The 20747-nt window shown below is 46.3% G+C and overlaps 1 protein-coding gene across 6 annotated transcripts in view; it reads right to left on the bottom strand.

Annotated features, from left to right (window-relative positions):
* Kalrn (kalirin RhoGEF kinase) overlaps nt 1-20747 on the bottom strand; it is a 589603-nt gene that overhangs the window by 103077 nt on the left and 465779 nt on the right. For 2 of the 6 annotated variants that reach the window (XM_038346667.1, XM_038346668.1), the window contains exon 1: nt 5321-5558. The exons of the other annotated variants lie outside the window; for them this stretch is intronic. In XM_038346667.1, the coding sequence (XP_038202595.1) occupies nt 5321-5405 (85 nt within the window). In that variant the 5' untranslated portion in view covers nt 5406-5558. Of the gene's footprint in view, nt 1-5320; nt 5559-20747 lie in introns of those variants that run through there. 6 annotated transcript variants of the gene reach the window in all.

Raw genomic sequence — 20747 nt, 5'->3', positions numbered from 1 at the left:
TCTGGTCCTGCTACGACTAACGGCTGGTCTGGTCTCTTCCCCTTTCTAGAGAAATAAAATGAACTGGGCTTCTGTCTGGGTCTAGCTTCCCTTCAGCACTTCTGAGGGAGAAGGCCCTCTCAAGGCTCAGCCTTTCTCTCCTCCTGTCAGGTTACAGCCCCTCTCCAGGACTCTTTGGGAATGGCTAGACTGGGCCTGGGGTTTTATTTGAAGTGATATCACTGAAGAGGAGATGGGGCAAACCAGAATGACCCTACTGATGAAGACACATTGGAATGGAGAAATCATGCTGGTATTGATTAGGAAGCTTTTTTCCCGCTGGCTACATTCCATAGTACTGAAAGGTACTATGCTCTTAACTGTGAATCTTGTGAACCACAATAATGACTGCTGGTGCAAGAAATGCATGGGTGCAATAGTGGCACTGATGTTAAAAGGGTAACCAACTGCTTGGATTTAAGGTCTGCTCTGCAGGAGCAAACACATGTCTGATATTGCAAATCTGGTTAAGAACCTGTGTTTGTGAATCTCATAAGCACCAGGATGAAACTACTCCTCTTATTTTGCCAAATCACCACAGTATCAAACTACCCTTGGAATTCATATCTCTCTACCTATAGATCAGTGCAGGTCATCATCAGAAAGGTTTGTGCAGTGAATGGAGGTTTAATGCAAGAACTCAAACAGGTCAAAGTGCAGAGAATAAGTGATCACGGTGTGTTCAGCCACAAATAGTACATTGATATCACACCCTCCTCCACAAGGCTCAGAGATCATCATGGAAGTAGAGGGCAGAGGGGTTCTAAGAGTCAGAGGTTGGGGAGGGCGGGAGCAAACTGGACACGGCAGGACCATGGGACTCATGCATTCATGACAGCTATTCCTGCACAGGCCTGTACAATATCAAACCAACTAACATCCTAGCATGGAATGGGAGGGGGCTCATGAGTCCCCACCCCTAACTAAGGACCCACCATCAGTTACTGGCTCCTGCAGGAGGGAGAGCCAGTTTTTCTTTAAGGGTGTGGTTCTTAATAAGTCCACCATGCTCCAGGAGATGGCCCCATACCCAGAACAACACAAATTGGAGTTAATGGGTTATTACATTTTTCAGAAAGCGGTTAAAAGTTTAGGTGTGCAAGACAGGTTATCAGGATGAATTCTAGATCTACTGTTTAAGCCCTGTATTGTCCTAAATCACCCCATGGCATAGTGTACATCTCTGTATGGCAGGGACGATAAAAAATTATCATCTGAAAAATGAGAGAGGGGGCAAAATTTCAGGGCAGAAGAGAACTAGGGTAAGGTCCTCAAAATGAATATCATGGAACAGAACGTCGGTAGCGCCGGAGTCGGGTGTGCCCACAGCATCACTGTAAGGGCTCAGTGTTCATCTGCATGCCTACCTGCATCATAACGCTCCCTCCCAAAGAAGAATTTCCCGTCCAGCACTCACTACTGCTGTCTGGATCATAGTTGACATCCCCGTTACTCCTCACCAGTTAAGAGATAGGGAAGTCAGAGACAGTTGGGGACAGTGTGTGTGGGAACAGTGTGTATATTTGGTGTCTCTCCCCAGATTAGGGTTTATCCATGGGGGTGGGGGGCCAAGAGGTATATTGGGGAAAAAATAAATCAAATGGTGATTTGAGTTTTCAGGTCTAAGGTACATAGATTTTTGTCCCTTGGGTAGTGAGTTAAAGTGTCATATGGAACCTCTTCCAGGTGATCAACACCTTTTTTAAAGGAACTTGGTGTCATGGTTTCACACATCAAATGCAGTTTATAAAGTGAGCTGTATCACATCAAGTCATAAGGCTGCTGGTTAGGGAGTCAGGGAAAAGACAGGGAAAAAATTACGATAAATATAGAGAAGGATGACTTTGGATATCCTGTGACTCTCCAGAAACTGGTCCAGACCCTCTGATGTTAGAGCCAAGCGGAAACTACCCCTGTTCTGAAAGGACCATGGGTGGATTCACCTAGACTAAGTCGTGGACCGCCACCCTCCCCTCTGAGATGCTCAGCCTGCTGCAGTATCTCAGTGTAAGTGAGAAGACAGGACAGCACCAGGCTTCACATATAAGGACTTGGGGATGGCAGTAAACAAGCGTGGCTAATTGGAGGGTTCTTGTCCACACATCCCAAGTGAATTACAAGCTGACTGGAAAATTGAGAGACCTAAAATTGGCATCCTTCTAGAAAGATCTGGGCTCCATGATCTAAGCCACAAAACTCTGTGGGACATATACAGGCTTCCGGTGATTTAAAATCTCCTTTGTCACTCTGAAAGACATTTAAACAGTTTTGTTTTTAAAGTTAAATTCATATATTTATTCATTTATCATGGTGATGCTTAACATGGCTTGCATATTGAGGTCAGAGGACAACTCAAAAGAATCAGTCCTCTCCTTCCACCACGCAGGTCCCAGGGATCAAACTTGGGTTGCTGGGCTTGGCAGCAAGCACCTTTACCCACTGAGCCACCTTGCTGGCCCAGCAGGTTTTTCATCTTGTTTGTTTCTTCTTTCTTTATGTTTTAGTTTGTTTGTTTGCTTAATTGTTTGTCTTGAGACAGGGGTTCTCTGTATAGCCTTGTCCTTGTCCATCTTGGAGCTCTGTAGACCAAGGCTGGTCACAAATTCAGAGATTCACCGGCCTCTGCCTCCTGAGTGCTGGTGATTAAAGGTGTGCATCGCCACTACCCAGCTTATGTTTTTTTCTTAAACTTTGAGCTAACTAAAGAAGTCGCTTAAGTTGACCCACTTCTTAAAGGACAGATTGGCTGCCTGAACAGTACCCAGTTCCCCCAGAGGGTGACACCGGTGATTTATGGCCCTTCTGACACGCAAGCTGGTATCTACTTCTCTTCCTTAGACCATTATTGCACTTTTGATTGCTTTCCCTCTCAAAGAAGCAGCTGTAAATACATCACTCACTTTTTCCTCCTCACCCTATCTCTATTTCCTTATAAGAAAAGGGTGGGCCTTCTGTTATTTTCCCTTAGCACCGGATGTCAAGGTAGAGAAGAAAAGCCATCACTCCTTATTCTCTGTGATTTTACTGTACTCAACAGAATCAAAATATAAACAAACAAGCAAAGAAGGGGGAAATCCCCCTTTTCCAAGTCAGAAGACAAGCTAAGCTAAATGAGTGTATACTTTCAGCCAAATGTGAAATTTATAGGCCACAGATGGGCATTTACTGAATCCCTGGCTTTTTTCCTAGTGACAGCAACTAAAAACACATCACTCCGCCCAGAGACGTTCAGTATGGCTCTCTAAGCTTCAAGCAAAAAATAACTAGAACCTTCGACTTCTTCATTCCTTTTACCTTGTGCTCGGTGGGTTTTGAGTCCTCTACATTCTGATTGACAGGTAACCAGTTTGCAAACATCTACTGACCTGTGGGCTCTGACCTCTGAGCCTCAGTGTCAGGCAGCAAGAGAGCAAATTCAGAGGGGTGAAAAGAGATAAAATGACGAGCTGCCTTTATTTAAAGGGGGAAGTAGCTCCCTACTGCCTTCCAATGGCAGCAAGTCTGTAAGACTTGAGAAACTGGTTTCGGTGAGTAGGCAGATAAGTCCGGCCGGTGAACACCCTGCAGTGGAACCTCTCCCGAGTCCTTTCCTTCTGCAGTGGGGCATCCTCCCACAAAGTTCTGGGCTCCAGGCAATACGATGCAGACAGCTTCAAAACAGACCTTATCTTCTCTGTTGGCTGCTGAATTGATGCCCTGGGGCTGAGTAGAGACTCCCAACTCCCTTTTCTAAGGCAGTGCGGAGACAGCCAAACACCACAGATGCTATCTCACTCTGCCCAGCCCCCAGAGAGGTCCAGCCTCACACCTTTTAAATCTAGGAAAAAGCGAGGGGCAGAAGCCTGAATAGTGGGAGGGCAGCTTTGGTAGCAGCTTTTTATCACCTCTCCCCAGCTTTAGTCCAGGATCTGGGGCAGCTCCAGCAAACCCCCTTTCCCACGCCCCCTCTTCCAGCCACAGAGCCTGCAGCCACCAAATTCTGAATTCCCAGGCTGGCGCCCTGGTCCCCCCACTTCTCTGCTCAGCAAAGAAAGGCAGGGACAATTCACAAAACTGCACTGCACCATGTGGATCCAAGGAGGCCAGCTGTTGGGGACATGTGCACCACCACAAACCCCACATTCCTCTTTGACCGGAAACGGACTCCCAAGAAAGCCTGCCTGAAAACCCTTCATCCTAGGGCAAACAACACAGCCTTCAGAGCAAACCTATCCACTCAGATCCCACTGGCTGCTTCTGGCTTCCCCTACTCCTGCCCTTCAGTTCCCAGCCTGGGTTTCCAGTCCCTGCCCACTCCGAACCCTCCTCCCTCTGAAAGTCCACTTTTGAAGCAGGATACGGTTTCAAATTAAAGAAGACACGAGAGAATCTGTTGCTGAACCTTGATGACACGGGGGAAGGTCCTTGAGATGTCATCAGTCTTTGGTCACACAGCTCTTTAGGACTGGGAGCTTGCCAGGCTTATGAGGAAGGGTCACTTGGGTAACTCCATAGGAAAGTGGTATGGGTGCTGCTTAGATTATGGGTCTTAGACTGAGGATATGTAAATTGGACCAAAGTCACAATTGGTGGAAAAAAAATTAGGGCAAAAACCAAAAAAGAAGTATGGCCTTTTGTCTTGAATCACACACACACATTCTTTCTTCCCTGCTCTCCAGGCTGAAGTGGTAAAGTGATATGAACAGCTTAAGTACTCACCCCACCCCCTTTCTTCAGGAGAAGCTACACTACCCACAACCCTCCCTCTGAGACCCTTCTCACTCACTCTGTTTTGCAAGCTGCTTTGGGGAAACTAGTTGCTTCCTGCCAGTCTCTTCAATAACATTAAAATTAGCAGAATAATTAAATACAGTCCTAATTGGGTCCAAAGAAAGAGTTGTTGGTTAATTAACGAGCCAGCATCTGGCCAAAAGCCGTAAATCCACGTTGTTCTGCGAATGTCCAAGCAGAGAAAAGTGATCTCCCGTTCCCTAAGAAAACTGTCACTTGGAAAAAACAGAGTCAAGTACATCCCTCCAGCCAGGAGTCAGCTCATCTCGAAGCGTATGTAAATGAGCACTGAATTGTGCCTCTTCCAAGTCCCTTTTTTCACTCCACGTCTCCCGCGTCCAAAGTCGCTGGGAAGCAACCCGTCCCCAAACTGTAACTCGGCATCCTCCAGAGCGCGCGCATTCTGCTGCCTGGGAAACGGAGCCCAAGGCAGTTCACAGCGTACCCTCTCCCCAGAGCTCTCACCCCATTCCCTCCTCAGTCCCGCCAGCCTGGTTAAAATGCCACTCACCTCTACAAGGGAAGCAACAGCAGCACTTAGCAAAGAACCAGCCCAAAGAGGGACCTCGGGTGTAAGCCTGATCGCCGCCCTTCATGCTGCAGCGCGCCCCCAGCGCTCCGGCATGGCACGGGCGCCGGCCGGGATGAGAGCACAGCGGGAGGAAACTTCTGCGCCACCCAAGTCCCGTTCCCGCCCGTCGCCCTCCTCCTCCTCCTCCCGCACCCTGGCGGTGCTGGGACTTACAGGGAGTTGGGCCACCATAGGCAGGAGGGAGGGGCTTGGCGGCAAGGGAGGGACTAAGGGGGGCGGAGTTCCAAGGTCCAGCTGTTTGTTAGGGACGCAGCAGCTAGCAGGCAGCGTCCCTAAGTCTTACGAAATACGCAAACACGAGTGTGACCGTGGGCATAGGCAAGTACTAAGGGTTCTGTTACCTAGCGCCCCTGACGCAAAACAAATACTTATGTGAAATTTCCAAGGCTATCAGAGTTAGTTTTAGCTTATAATACAGAGCTAGAAGAGGTCAAAGGGATGGGAGAAGGGCAGATTAGAAGACTCAAAACAATACTCTGTCCCTATCTGGTTCCCCTTATCTTCTCTCTATCAAAACTTCCTCAGCCTTTCTTTCCTTTCTTTTAGTGCTTACAACTAATAATGGCAGTGATCCCATGCTCCCTTATCAGCTTCCCCATCAAAATGATGTGCAAAAGCTTTCTGGGTTTGGCATAATAAAAACTGAAGTTCAAAGATCACTGACTAATTCTGACCTTAGGCCAGATAATCCACCTTTTCCGATCTTTAGTTTTCTTTTCTTTTCTTTTCTTTCTTTTTTTCCTTTTTTTTTTTTTTTTGGACAGGTTTCTCTGTGAAACAGCTCTAGCTGTCTTGAAACTTGCTTCGTAGATCAGGTTGGTCTTGAACTCACAGAGATCTGCCTGCTTCTGCCTCCCCAGTGCTGGGATTAAAGGTGTGCACCACCACCACCCAGCTGATCTTTCTTATTAAAATGAAAACAAAACACAACGAAAACAGATGGGTGTAGTGGCGCATTTCTAGGGAGGCTGAAGATGTGGGACCAAGAGTTACCAAGGAGCCTGGGCTGTATAGCAAGGCCCTGTCTAGAACTTGAAAGGATACTCACAGAGCCCATGTCTAATAGTCCCAGAAATGCATGCAGAAAAAGAATCCAGCACCCCAGCTACCTACTACCGTAAGCGTCCGTCCACTATCTCCTCTCGGCTACAATCCACGGATTTATCGTTCCTTTTCCTTCATCCCCGTGTTTTCCCTCTTTATGCCTTTTTCATGGTTCAAGGCTAAGCTTAGTGTCTACCAGTATCCTCGATGCTGACCTGAACAGCATCAAATGCACCTTTCCACGAACCACGGAACAAGCCTCTAACACGATATGTCTCCCACTAGTTTGTGCCCAGTTTTAGGAGAAATGGCTTGGGAAGGATGAAACACTCACAAAGCAAGTCCATTGGTTAGAGAAAAATGGACTCTGGACTGGAACTATAGCTATAGCTCAGTATTAGAGGGATAGTCTAGCAAGTTTAAGGGCCTGGGTTTAACACAGGAACCAGGCCTGGTGGCCCATACCTTTAATCCCAGCACTCAGAAGGCAGAGGCAAGTGGATGTCTGTGAGTTCAGGGCCAGTCTGCTCTACATAGTGAGTTCCAGGACAGCCAGGGCAACAGAGTGAGAACTGGTCTCAAAAACAAAACAGAAACAAGAGTTAACATTGGGAAAAGTCAAGAAAGAAGAAAATAGAAACAAAGGCAAGATGGAGGCTGGGGATGCTACTGAGGAACGAGAACAGTGTGGCTTAACGGACACTCCTAGCTGACACGTAAGGAGCAGTCACACAAGCCAAGCAATCTCCTCCATCCATAAGCCCATTTGTCCAAACAAACAACAACAAACCCTTAAGGTGAGTCTGAGAAATAAAATCAACGGTGCTGCTTTAATGGGTTAGCTCTAAAGAAAAACTCTAAAGAGTTTTGTTCCAGCAGAACCTTTAGGACCTAAGGTCCTTGTGCATCTCTCTGCTACTTCCCAGCAAGACTGGCAAGGTCATCTGTCTGCCAGTCAGGTGTGACGGGTGCCTCTGCTGTTCCTTCTGACATGGGAAAACAGGGAAATGGCAGTTCTACTCACACAGCCTATGCTCAGGAGTCCCCTTTTCAACTCCATAGGATCTAGAATCATCTAGTAAACAAATGTCCAGGCGTGTCTGTGAGGAGTTTTTAGATTGGCTTAAACGCAGTGGGAAGACCCACCCTAAATACAGTCAGCTCTATTGTATATTCTAAGCCCTATTGCATATAGCAAGCCCTAGTGCATATAGCAAGCACTATTGCACATACCAAGCACTATTGCACATACCAAGCACTATTGCATATACCAAGCACTATTGCACATACCAAGCACTATTGCACATACCAAGCACTAGTGCACATACCAAGCACTAGTGCATATACCAAGCACTATTGCACATACCAAGCACTATTGCACATACCAAGCACTATTGCATATACCAAGCACTAGTGCACATACCAAGCACTAGTGCACATACCAAGCACTAGTGCACATACCAAGCACTAGTGCACATACCAAGCACTAGTGCACATACCAAGCACTAGTGCATATACCAAGCACTAGTGCATATACCAAGCACTAGTGCACATACCAAGCACTAGTGCATATACCAGGACCCTGGACTGAAAAAAAAGGGACAGCTGGCTAAGGAACATTTATCTCCCTCTACTTCTTTCTAGTTTACTTTTTATATTTAATAGTCAATCCCTCCCTTCTCAACTGGTGAGGCAAAGTAGCCAACAGCTCCTGCTCCTGCTGCCATGACACCTCTGCCATGACAGAGTGTACCCTTGAACTGTCGGCCTAAGTCGCTCTTCTCTGGTGTCCACTAGAGCTACTAGAAAAGCAACCAATTCAGGGAAGATCAATATACTGCCTAAATAATCCACCTCTTTTGATACTTGGAACATTCTTTTTAAATTACTCTTTTGTGTGTGTGTGTCTTTTTTGAGACGTGGTTTCTCTGTATAACAACCCTAGCTGTTCTGGAACTTGATCACTGGTCCTCAAGCTCACATAGATCCACCTGCCTATGCTTCCTGGGATGCATGCAATAACACCACCCAGATTGAAATTATTTTTAATATTGGTGCATGAATTATATCTATCTATGGGGTACCCTGTGATACCTTCACTATGTAACATCCTGAAAGGAATTTAAAGATGCACCAGAGGTTTACTGGTGAGGGCCTAGAAGTGTACTCAGGGGGATACTTGTGAGCATTTGTGAGGCCTTTAGTTCTATTCCCAGCAGAGTTAAAGTAATAATTACATCCAGATGTTGGTGGCACGCACCTTTAATTCCAGCACTTTGGAGGCAGAGGCAGGCGAATCTCTGAGTTCCAGGTCAGCCTGGTCTACAGATAGAGTTCAAGGACAGCCAGGGCTACACAAAGAAACTCTGTCTCAAAAAAAAATCAAATCAAATCAAATCAAATCAAAAAATAAACTCCTGCTGAAGATTCAACATCAATAACCCACAAGTCTCACTGTTGTCCAAATGGCCTCTTAGAACAAGACTGACCAATGTCTGCGGACCAACGGAGATATCTTGAGTATCCCTAGGCTACTGATGTTGCTTTTCCCATTAACTCAGCAAATATTTATGAGTGCTGTGTTCCAGACTCTTTCTTAGCCACTGGGTCTGCCTGAGTGAACAAAACCAATTGGTAACTTTAGAAAGTAAACACAAGGATACATTCACCAAGAATATAATTTAGTCACTGTGGTACCCTGAATGTAACTGGCCCCCATAATCTCACAGGGAGTGGCACAATTAGGAAATGTGGCTATGCTGGAGTTGGCGTGGCCTTGTTGGAGGAAGTGTGTCACTGCAGGGGTGGGCTTTGATGTCTCCTATGCTCAAGCTACACTCAGTGTAGACTTAGACTCAGATCACTTCCTGTTGCCTGCAGATCAAGATGTAGAGCTCTCAGTTCTTTCTCCAGCACCACATATGCCTGCACACCACCATATCTCACTATGACGATAATGGCCTAGATCCCTGAACTGTAAGCCATCCCAGTTAAATGTCTTCTTTTGTAAAGAGTTGCTGTGGTCATTGCGTCTCTTCACAGCAACAGAAACTCTAACTGAGACAGACACCTAACCTATGTTAGAGATTTAAGAAAATAAGGTCCCAAATTGAAGCAGTAGCTTAAGAAATAGTTCAGCAACCCAGTACTCCACTAAGTCGGGACCATGTACACAACTCTTTTCTAATAATGCACTTGACACATCAGGACTCTTACCTGTATACACTATGCACATACATCCCTCTCAAACAACACCCTTGGGACTCCCACCTTTATTGAACTAACTGCATACCTTATCCTACTGAAGTTTACTCCAGCTGGGTTATGTCCAAATACAAGAGTAGGAACACTGATCTAGCTGAGGCTAGTTTTGGGTATATGCACAGTAAGACACATTGTGTCCTCTCAGTGAACTTTTAGGGAGCGCCCCTTTATTTACTATCTCATGCCTATGCATAACTGGGCATGCAATATAATTAAATTCAGAGACAATGTGGGAACAGGTGCAATAGAAAAGATGTTATATAATCCATGTCTGCTGGTCAAAAATAGAGAACCATGCAAAAACACCCCTGCCTTCAACCTATCAAATGAAGTCTCAGGCAATAGCCTGGGATCCTTGAGTGCCCTCTACCCTCACTCAGGGAGCCTGCCATCACTCCTGACAGCACAGTGCGCTCTGGTCTTGCTTACTGTGCTTTTGTACAAAGTCCCCTTGGTACTTTGCAAATCTGTATGAGCCTTTGTTTCAGTGCCTTGAATAGGAGCCTGAGAAGCTGGAGACGCCTGGCCTAGACCCTGACAACCAATAACAAGACCACCTAGATGCACCTGGATGTGTCACGTTTTCACGAGAACTTAGAAGGGGTGGATGACGGACCGTGGTTTTCAGCACAGCTGCCAATATGAACCACCAGCGAGCTTTACAAATCGTAGGTAATTTTTCTGGCTCCCCAGGAGGTTCCAAGGATTGAAGATTAAAGGCTAAATGTCTCTTGTCCAGATTCACTGACTTGAGTGCATCTGGGAAGCAGCAGCTTTAAACATTCCCCGGGGGTTTGTATGTGATGTGTGGCACAGCCAGTGAGCCACTGGGGTATCAGTGATGCATATCAGAATAACCTGGAGAGCGTGCTAATGCACAAATTCCTGCTCAAATCTACTTTCTGATTTAGTGGGTATGGAGTGGACCTCAGAATTTTCATTGTTGCGAGTGCCCCATGACACTAATTTGGTACAGAAATTACAGTGAGAACCACTCATGTTGTGATTCTTTCCCTCTTCCACTTGCCATCCACACTTCTCTCTGTACTAACACCTTTGTCTTTTTTTTATTTTTAGAACACAGCTTTCCTTCACAAGGTCAGGAATTGATTTTGTTTACCCTGGACCAGAGCTTGGCACAGAACATGTTTTTGAATATCTTCCTCCTGTCCATCCCTCACTCCAAAGATGACCTAAACAAGACTTGGTCTTGCATGTCAGTCACAGGGTTTGGATCAGACTTAGCATCTGATCCAATTTCATGCAATAAGCATAACCATTGTTAGCTTAGCAAGAGCTAGTGAGAAAGGAGCTTTCTCTTTGCGGATGATTTTGAAGTGGGTACAATGTTAGCCTAAGGCATTTGAGGGTAGTCATGCTGCAACCAGGGAAGAAGCTGCATTGGAATAAAGCCAACAGAGGAAGGGGAAAACAGAGAGTGAGAGGGTGGGTAGGTAGATAGATAGATAGATAGATAGACAGATAGATAGATAGATAGATAAATAGATAGATGATAGGTAAATAGGTAGATAGAGATAGATAGATAGATAGATAGATAGATAGATAGATAGATAGATAGATAGATAGGTAGGTAGGTAGGTAGGTAGGTAGGTAGGCAGACTGACTGACTCTTATTTCAGAGAGTTTAAAAAAAAGCTACCTTCCTATTTCCAAAGTTCAGGCTAAAAACCTCTGAACTGTAGCAGAATCTTTAGATTGTTTTGAATTTCCACAGGTGGCCAAATCTCACACTATTTTTGGCATTGTCTTCAGTGATAACAGCAGCCTAAATCAATTAAGCTATCTATCTCCTATCTACCTATCAGTTCATTTTGTGTTTCAACTCCCCCTGTACCAAAGGACTCCCGGGTCTTGGCCTGCAGATGTCCTGGACCAGATGCCTCAATGCCAGGTCTGGCATGGGGTGCTAGGATGACTGTTATTTCCTTGAGGTTAGCCACTGCCTTGAGCCACACGGGCTGTCACCACAGGCACCCACTTATCTTTTCAATCAATACACAGACGTCCCATTTCTTGCTATAGGAACACTGTTTTCAGATTCGCCAGACAGGGGTTTTCTAGATCACAGTATTTCTCCATATATCTTAGTGACAGCCCAGGTCAGAGACAGACAGGATAACAACTCTACCCTACCTCGGCCTAGCGTTCTTTGAGCGCCTTCATTTGGTGTCAACTACATTCAGATCACCCACGGCCCAGTTTCCCAGTGATATCTCCAGGCTCAGAGAGGCTGAGCGCATGGTTCCTACTGAGTGCAGAGGGCTGGCCCCACTGCGGCCACTATAGAATTCAGAAGCCCAGCAAATATTCCTATGTGAAGCCAGGGCAGAGAAGCATAGGCTCTTTGGGGCCCATGCTCTGGGAAGAGTCCAGTTGTGTATGTAGTTTAGGAAGCAGCTAACCATAGGCATCTTTGCTTTCTCCAATGCTGACATCTGGTTCCTCCTTCAATTCCTCTGCTCCTGTTCCTATTCCTCTTGTTGTTGTTATTTGGAGATGGGAGTCTCACTGTGTTGCCCAGGCTGATCTTGAACCTTACATGATAGTCGCATTTTGTCCTCACAAGTAGCTGGGATGCCAATGTGTGCCACCATGTCTGGGATCCATTCCTGATGCTCTATGATTGCTAATACATGTTCCTTAGTCACCCTTTTTCCTGTGTTGATTTTCCGACCTCTGATCCGCTTGCCTGTTGGCACCACCATAACTTTCTCCAAGTGACCCAGTCCTGGCTTTCCTTTGTGGCTGTGGCTTAACAACATACAACATACAATTCTTGCCAGGTATTGATCACTTATTCCACCCTGGCCATAGAACAGTTCCTGTCATTCTTAGCCAGAACTACTAGCTCTCTTATCCTAGTCCTTAGGCCCTCCTGCCAAGGTTTAAGCTGGTCTCCGTGATAGATGGTCTCCGTGATAGATAGGAGAATAGGGTATAAATGAAAATCTTTATAGCAAGGACAACTTTTATCAAACATATTCTCTGACCAAAGACAAAGAAGAGCTGGGTGAATTCTAGAAGCAGTGGATTTGAGATTTTCTTTCTTCCTTTCTTTCTTCCTTCTTTCCTTTCTTCCTTCCTTTCTCTCTTTCTTCTCTTTTTTTTCATGATTTTTTGAGACAGGGTTTCTCTGTAGCTTTGGAGCCTGTCCTGGAACTCATACTGTAGACCAGGCTGGCCTTGAACTCACAGAGATCTATCTGCCTCTGTCTCCTAAGTGCTGGAATTAAAGGCGTGCACTACCACTACCCAGCTTCATTTTTCTATGATGGACAAAGGAACTACAGATGGAGCCAAGCCTGGATGTGGGTATTTATTAACGTGGAAAGAGGAATGGAGACAACCGTTACCACTGGGCAGAAGCACTGGAGACTTTAGAAAGGAGGTGTGATATATTTTCCTGAATTTAATTTTCAGAGCTCCAAGTAAGTCTTTTTCCAAACTGTGCAATGTCTATGCGTGTGACTAGTCTCAGATGATAGTTTATTTTAACGGTAATAACTACAGAAACAGCATGGCTGTCAGCATTATACACAGGAATCCCTTCTAGTCATCTTTGTTTGGCGTGTTTTAGCCACTGCTAACCTTGTGGGTAGCACTATGTATCTAGAGCTGGCTGTAGAACTCCAAGGATGTAAGCATAGTGAGCTCATCCCACAGGACTCCAGCAACTGCCTTGTGAATGTGTTTCCTTGCTCCTGCCCACCCAGCATCTTCTTGCTTCTTCCCGGTTTTCTTATCCCTACAGGAGTTACACACCACTTCACCTGTCAGCACCCTCTTTTCTTTAGTAAAAGGTCTCCGTTTCCCCTCTGGTTTGGGTCAGGTCCAAGGTAGTGGGTGACCCAGACAAATTGGTGAAAGATGTAGGGTAGCATGGAGGACTTGGTGTCTCCTCAGACTGGACAGTGTTCATAGTCTTCTGTGGAGACAGAGGTAGAGCTATTGGTATCAAGGACAGATTCCTGGAGATCCATGCTGAGTAGCCTCTGAGCTGAGCTCAGAGGAGGGAGCTATTTATCAAAGCGAAAGGTGGCTGCAGCTAGAGTTGCTAAAAACAACCATTCCAGGTTCTGTGCATTTCCAAAAATGCTCATTTGTAAGTAGGTCAAAGTGTTCCCAAAGGAGAGTAGAGAGAAGTGCAAGTCTATCGCTTTGACTGAGTTACAGTTTAGGGAAGTATATACTTGCTGAGTGTCCACTGCCACGGTGGGCATTCAGTTTCCACTGTCAGAGCCACCTCCACTCCCATGGGCAGCAGCAGCATCCCACGGCTTCCTGGGGCCCAACAGGGATGTTCTGATGTGTCAGGTAGAAAGTCAGCTCTGGAGGGATGCAGCTCAAGTCAGTTTACTCGAGGTTTCCACTCACAGTCAGATTCGAGGACCTCACCTCATATTTTATTCTAAATAAATGAGGGGCTCCTAGTTTCACGTCTCCACAGAGAGCTCAGCACGAGACAGCATTCCCTACCCCATCCTCAGGTCTTCCTGCCAAGGCTTCAGTGAGTTCCCTCCACATCCTGAGCCTGGCTGTCTTAGTTAAGGTTTCTATTGCTGTGAAGAGACCCCATGGCCATGGAAACTCTTATTTACCTGGGGGTAGTTCCCTTACAGTTCCGAGGGACAGTTCATTATCATCATCGAGGGACATGGTGGCATGGAGGCAGATATGGTTCTGGAGACGTCGCTGAGAATCCTACATCTCGCAGGTAACTGGAAGTAGACTGAGTGTCACACAGAACAAAGCTTGAGCAAAGGGGAACTCGAAGCTTGTCTCCGCAGTGACACACTTCCTCCAACAATGCCACACCTACTCCAACAAAGTCACACCTCCCAATTGTGACACACCCTTTGGGGGCCATTTTTTCCCATAGTCACTCTAAAGTCTCCATTGCATGGTCCCTCCTTCCTTGCTGTAAATATTTACTGAGAACTTACAAGTCTGTCACTGTGCTAGACATTGGGGATCAAGCAATGATCAAAACAGACATCTGTAGGAGGAGTTTACAGGAAGGGCCAAAGGAGGAACACTGATTGATATGTCTGATATGGATAAAGGAAAGGGAGGAAATCGAGGCAGGGAATGAGGTGCAATGTGAGATGGGGAGGAGGGGAGAAGGGAAGTGTACAATCCGGTAAAGCACACACAGATGTGAAGGCAGCAAGGTGCAGCCATCAGGTGTATGGGGATCTGGGGAAGCTGGGTGTTACAGATAGCAGAGCTAACAGCAGAGCCCCCGAGGTTAAACACGATTGCTTTCTAGTGAGAAGCTCAGTCAGACTGGTCAGGGAGTGGTAGGATGAGGTAGGCAGAATAACAACTCCGTCAAGTGGCACCCTATTACGCAGAACCCGTTCATATGCCACCTCACAAGGTAGGGCTGGGCAGGCATGACTCAGTTAAGGATTCTGACATAGGGAGGTTGTCCTGGGTTTTCTGGGTGGTCACAGGGTAGCTGCAGGCATCCTTAAAGGTAGAAGACCTCCTGTGTGGTCCATGGACTAGGAAGGAGGATCAGAGGCACATGACACTGGGCTTTGGGGATACTGGAGGGGAACACAAACCAAGGGATGCTGGTGGCTACCGAAGCTAGACCGGCAGAAACAGCTGCTTCTGTGGAGCTTCTGAGTTGTCAGCTTTAGCCCAGTGCAGCTCATGTTGGAGTTCTAATCTATGGAGGAGCAGGCTGAGAAACTTGTGCTGTCTGAAGCAATGAAGTTTGTGGCCTGTGCCAGCAGCGTCAGGAATCTAACACACAGGCTCCTGAGCTGTCTTTTGAGTCTCTGCAGTCCCAGCAAATGCTCGGTTTCTATTCAAAGTGAGACAGGAGGAAGACTTTGAGCTGAGGTCTTCAGTTCTGTCTCTGGGCACTGTCACCTCATGGTCTGCTGTGTGTGAGGCCAGCCCTTAGGTTTCCCGTGGCCTCCAGGGTCATGCAGAAACTAAGGTAGGTGCGCACAGTCTCAGAAGTGATTTCCTGAGGTGGCTGTGGACCTAGTTGAGAAAACCCAACGACCCATTCTTACTGCAGGCTGTTTAGTGTCTACGCAAAGGGCCGGTATTTAAAATGGGTTCCCAGCCCCAAATCTTCAGATATAAGTCTAGTTCTCAGCCTTCATCATAGGAGAGGCTAGAAACCATCACAGAAGACCACAGCTGGTCAAACTGTAGACAACATCTAAGGGATGTGGAGTGCCCAGTTCTAACCGATACATCTACAACCTAATTTCTGCCCCTAAGGCTCGGGGAACGACCTGGAAGAGAGTAAGAGTCAGAAGCCTGGCACTGTGCTGTGAAATTTGTCTCCATAAATGGCAGAGAAGCTACACCCATGACAATATGGCTGCCTAACCAAGACTGAACAATAACAACACAACCAAGACATGCTAATGCAGAAAAGGGAAATCTCAAGGAATGCCACCTGTGAGCAAAGAATGACAGGTAACTAAGGACTGCTGAGAGAGGGCCAGAGCTGTGCACAATACCAAGAGGTCAGCCTCTGCTGCATTTATAGATTTGTGTGTACACACACACACACACACACACACACACACGCGCGCACACACACACACACACATATATATAATATAAAAGAAAAAGAGGCCATAAATTTGAGAAGGAATAAGGAGAGGGGATATAGAAGGGGCTAGAGGGAGAAAGGAAAAGAGGGGAAATGATGTAATTATATTTTAATAACAATAAAAAGTATTGGGGCTGGAGAGATGGCTCAGTGGTTAAGTGTACTGACTGCTTTTCTAGAGGACGTGGGTTCAATTCCCAGTCCCCACATGGCAGCTCACAACTGTGTGTAATTAAACTTCCAGGGGACTTGACACCCATGGCAAACCACTAATGCACATAAAATATAAATAAATAAATAAATAAAGTAATGAAATAAAGCAAAACCAACCATAGCTGACAACATAAAGATGTCACTATGTGTATTTTCAGTGCTAGGCTAAGATTCAATGAGGAGCTGGTCTCAAAGGCATGCAGTGAGAAGGGGCCTGACTACTCTGTCCTGCCTGGAAGCATCAGAGTCCCACTGCCTAGAATCTTCCTAGGAAGCTGCTCCAACAAAGGCCCAGAGGCCTGAGCTGCTCCTGCCTCCCCTGGGCAGTGAGAACAGGCTCACTGCAGCTGCCAGACCGCCACACACACTTTCCTCTTTCTGAGTCAGTCAGTGTTCTTGGGTTTCTCCATTCCTTTAGGGTGAAGTCCCTTATAGGTTCAAGCAAGGGGCAATTGTGCTGTCCCTTCTCTGGGGGACACTGTTGGCTACCCCTTTCCTGCCAGCTTAAGCTTCTTCTGGTAGCCTTCCCTGGTGCTCACTGCCATGCTGAGCTCACCAGTTGTCTCAGGAGGCCATGCCCATCACACTCAGACCTCCCTGCTATCTCCCCTCTGGACAGTAAGGGATGCCATCATCACCATGCAGATGTATTTACATTAGGGACAGCAGGTATTGAGGGAATTGACATTAGGCAGAAGGTAAGTCACCGGAGCTAGACAGGATGAGGGAAACCTCTCCATCTCCATGGGAGCTGCCAAGGAAAGAAGTGCTTTCCTTGGACAGTCCTGTGCCTCCTGATGGGGGCAGAACATACTGAAGCCCACGAATTAACGGTAGTGGGCCAACTTAGCTGTGTGTTCTAGGTCAACCATCTCATGGTGGCTACCACCTCTGTGATACTTTTTCTTTCTTTCTTTCTCTTTCTTTCTCTCTCTCTCTCTCTCTCTCTCTCTCTCTCTCTCTCTCTCTCTCTTTCTTTCTTTCTCTCTCTCTTCTCTCTTTCTCTCTTTCTTTCTTGTTTTTTTGAGACATGGTTTCTCTGTAGCTTTGGAGCCTGTCCTGGCTGGAACTTGCTCTGTATACCAGGTTAGCCTCGAACTCACAGAGATCTGCCTGCTTCTGCCTCCTGAGTGCTGGGATTAAAGGCTTGTGCCACCACTGCCCAGCTATGTGATCATATTTAGAACACAAAGGGCTTGTACTCTCTTTCAGAGACCATGTCGGTCAAGCTGCTTTCTGCACGCTGTTGGACAAGGGAAAGAACCTCTCATAGACCAGAAACAGAGGCAGGGAGAGAGAACACCAGTTGATATAATACTGAAAACCCCTAAGGTGAAACCAGAAACAGAATCCTTAGACAGCCCCAAAGGGGGTGCAGGCTGGAAGCATCTTAGGCTTGACCTGACGTGTGTGTGGCCTGCAAGCTGAGGCACGGACATGGACGCTGATAATTCATCAATATACTTGGAGTATCTCAAAGTCACCAGCTGGGCAGTGGCCGAGGCAGGACCCAGACTCTTTTACCAAGGGTCTCAGCTATCCATCAGCTCTCAGCATCTCTTATTGCTCATTACACACCCTGGGAAAGCCTCCGGTCACTGCTGTACTAAGGAAGAGCCTGTGCACACAGCAGTAAGACTAACCTCACAGTTGAAAAGGCTCCATTACTTCACATTCCTTTCCTCAGGTCATCCAGGAACTCTGGGAGCCATTTTCATCAGTGTCATGGCCGCAAGACAGCCCAGGAAGACAAGTGACTTCCTAGGTAAACAAACGCCTTCTCAGGCACAGCCTGTCCCTTGAAGTCCACTAACTACTTGAGGACCAGTCCCTCCTGTTTCCACAGAGGGCTATGAGTACCCTTTTAAGGACAAGTAGATTATAGCACAATAGCATGTGTTATAAATGGTGGGGTATGCCCATCACCCCAGGACTTGGGAGGCAGAGGCGGGAGGATAAGGGGTTCAAGAACAGCCTCTACAACAGGGTAAACTGGAAGCTAGCCTAGGCTAGTAAGACCCTGTCTCAAAGACGCACAAAGCATGCTGATCATCAGTCCTTTTTGACTATAAAAGTAGAAAGTTTGTGTGGTCTGACCTGATAAACTGCACCTCAAAGTGAATATTTGTTCTGTGTTTGGGACACCGAATGTAAGCAATTTAGGCTAATGACTTCAGATCCCCACAGGTACTTATCTAGTGTGCAGAAAGAAAACAGACGTGTTTGAGAATTCCCAGAGGCAATTCAGGAAGACAGATGAGGGTAATAAAAATGACCACTCCAGCCTAAAGGGCAGTATGGAAGGCTGTTAGGAGCAGGCAAACCTGAGCAGACATTCAGAGTGGAAGGTCCTTACCGCCAAGCCCTTTGTCTAGAGAACACCGGGGCAGAGGCTTGTGAGTGAGAGGTCAGCCCATGTCCAGGGTAAGCCTGGGCGGCAGAGTTCCCATCTCAGGGCATCAAACAAGACCACCGATCCACACGTACAAATAACCACTTGAAAGAAGTAGGGGTGCTGGATTCAACATGTTTTATCTGAAGTCTCTTATAAAGGATTCAGGGAGCAACTGTCAGGTTCTTATGCCTTAAGAGATGTATTCAGCATCTTAAAACTATTTAGTTTATGTGTACGCGTGTTCTGCCTGCATGTAAGCATATGCAGCATGTGTGTGCCTGGCATCTACAGAGTTCAGAAGGCATTGGATCCCCTGGGTCTGAAGTCACCCACTGTGCAGGTCCGAGGAACCAAATGTGGGTCCCAAACCAAACGCAAGGAACCAAACTGCAAGAGCAGTCAGCACTCTTAACCACTGAGCCATCTCTCAAGGCCCCTAATGTCCAAGTTTTATATGTAACGCATCATACTTCATTCCAGAAAAAGATTAGGTTGATGGAGAGTGGGAATGGTTGGGTGGGGGATGGGAAGGAAAGCTGAACAGGCCTGGGCAGGAAGCAAGTATCCGGATTTGAGCACTAAGTATGAGGAATTTCCTAGGGTGGAACTGTACTTAAGTCCAACAGACTTCTGGAATCAAACACCACAGTCTCTGGGGGTTTTCTGTCACGCTTGGCTTGCCTCCAGTCAGGGACACTGCGTTAGGAGAAGGGCGAGCCCATCATCTGTAATTCTAGGATTCCAGAAACTCAAGGAATCCAATTTTCCCCTAATGGGATTAAACATAATCAAGGGTCACTTACCGATTTCATTCTATTATTTTTTTTTTTAAAAAAGGGAAAATTTCAATTCTAACTTTTTTTTTTAATTCTGACTTTTTATGCTGAAAAATAACCAGGAGCTTCTTTCAGAATCCCAGTCACATCTTTTCATTTTTTTGTTTGTTCGTTTGTTGTTTTTGCAGACAGGGTTTCTCTGTGTAGCGCTGGCTGTTCTAGAACTCAAGATCTGCCTGCCTCTGCCTCCTGAGTGATGGCATTAAAGGTGTGTCCACCACACCCAGTTCAATTACTATATTTCATTTTTTATTATATATATATATATATATATATATATATATATATATATATATAGTGTTCTGCCTGCATGCATGCCTGCAGGCCAGAAGAGGGTACCAGATCTCATTTCTGATGGTTGTAAGCCACCATGTGGTTGCTGGTTGATGAGAATTGAACTCAGGACCTTTGGAAGAGCAGGCAGTGTTTAGTATTCTTAACTTCTGAGCCATTTCTCCAGCCTCATCGATCACTGTATTTCTTTCTTTTTCTTTTCCTTTTTTTTTTTTTTGGTGTGTATGTGTGTGTGTGTGTGTGTGTTTCAAGATTTCAAGATAGGATTTCTCTGTCCTTTTGGAGCCTGTCTTGGAACTAGCTTTTGTAGACCAAGCTGGTCTTGAACTCACAGAGATTTGCCTGCCTCTGCCTCCCAAGTGCTGGGATTAAAGGTGTGCGCCACCACCGGCTGGCTTTGTATTTCTTATTCAATGCATTTGTTTCAGGTACCAAGTGTATTGTGGTTTGTTTGTTGGGGGAAAGGATCTCGTGTGAACCCAGTTGGCTTGTGTTTACTGTGTAGCCAAGACTGCCCAGGGCTTCTGACCTTGCTGCTTCCACCTCTCACGGGCTGGTATCACAGCATTTGCCACCTAACCCAACAGACTGGTAAAAACCAAAATGCTTTACTATTTTTCATTGCAGGTATACTATAACGGCAATGTTATTATGGAATGAAATTGTATGGGCAGTGTAGGGACCCATTGTCTT

Source organism: Arvicola amphibius, chromosome 10 (genome assembly GCF_903992535.2).
Source record: "Arvicola amphibius chromosome 10, mArvAmp1.2, whole genome shotgun sequence".
Lineage (NCBI taxonomy): Eukaryota > Metazoa > Chordata > Mammalia > Rodentia > Cricetidae > Arvicola > Arvicola amphibius.
The sequence above is the reverse complement of the archived record's forward strand: the minus strand, read 5'-3'. Positions and strand labels throughout refer to the sequence as shown.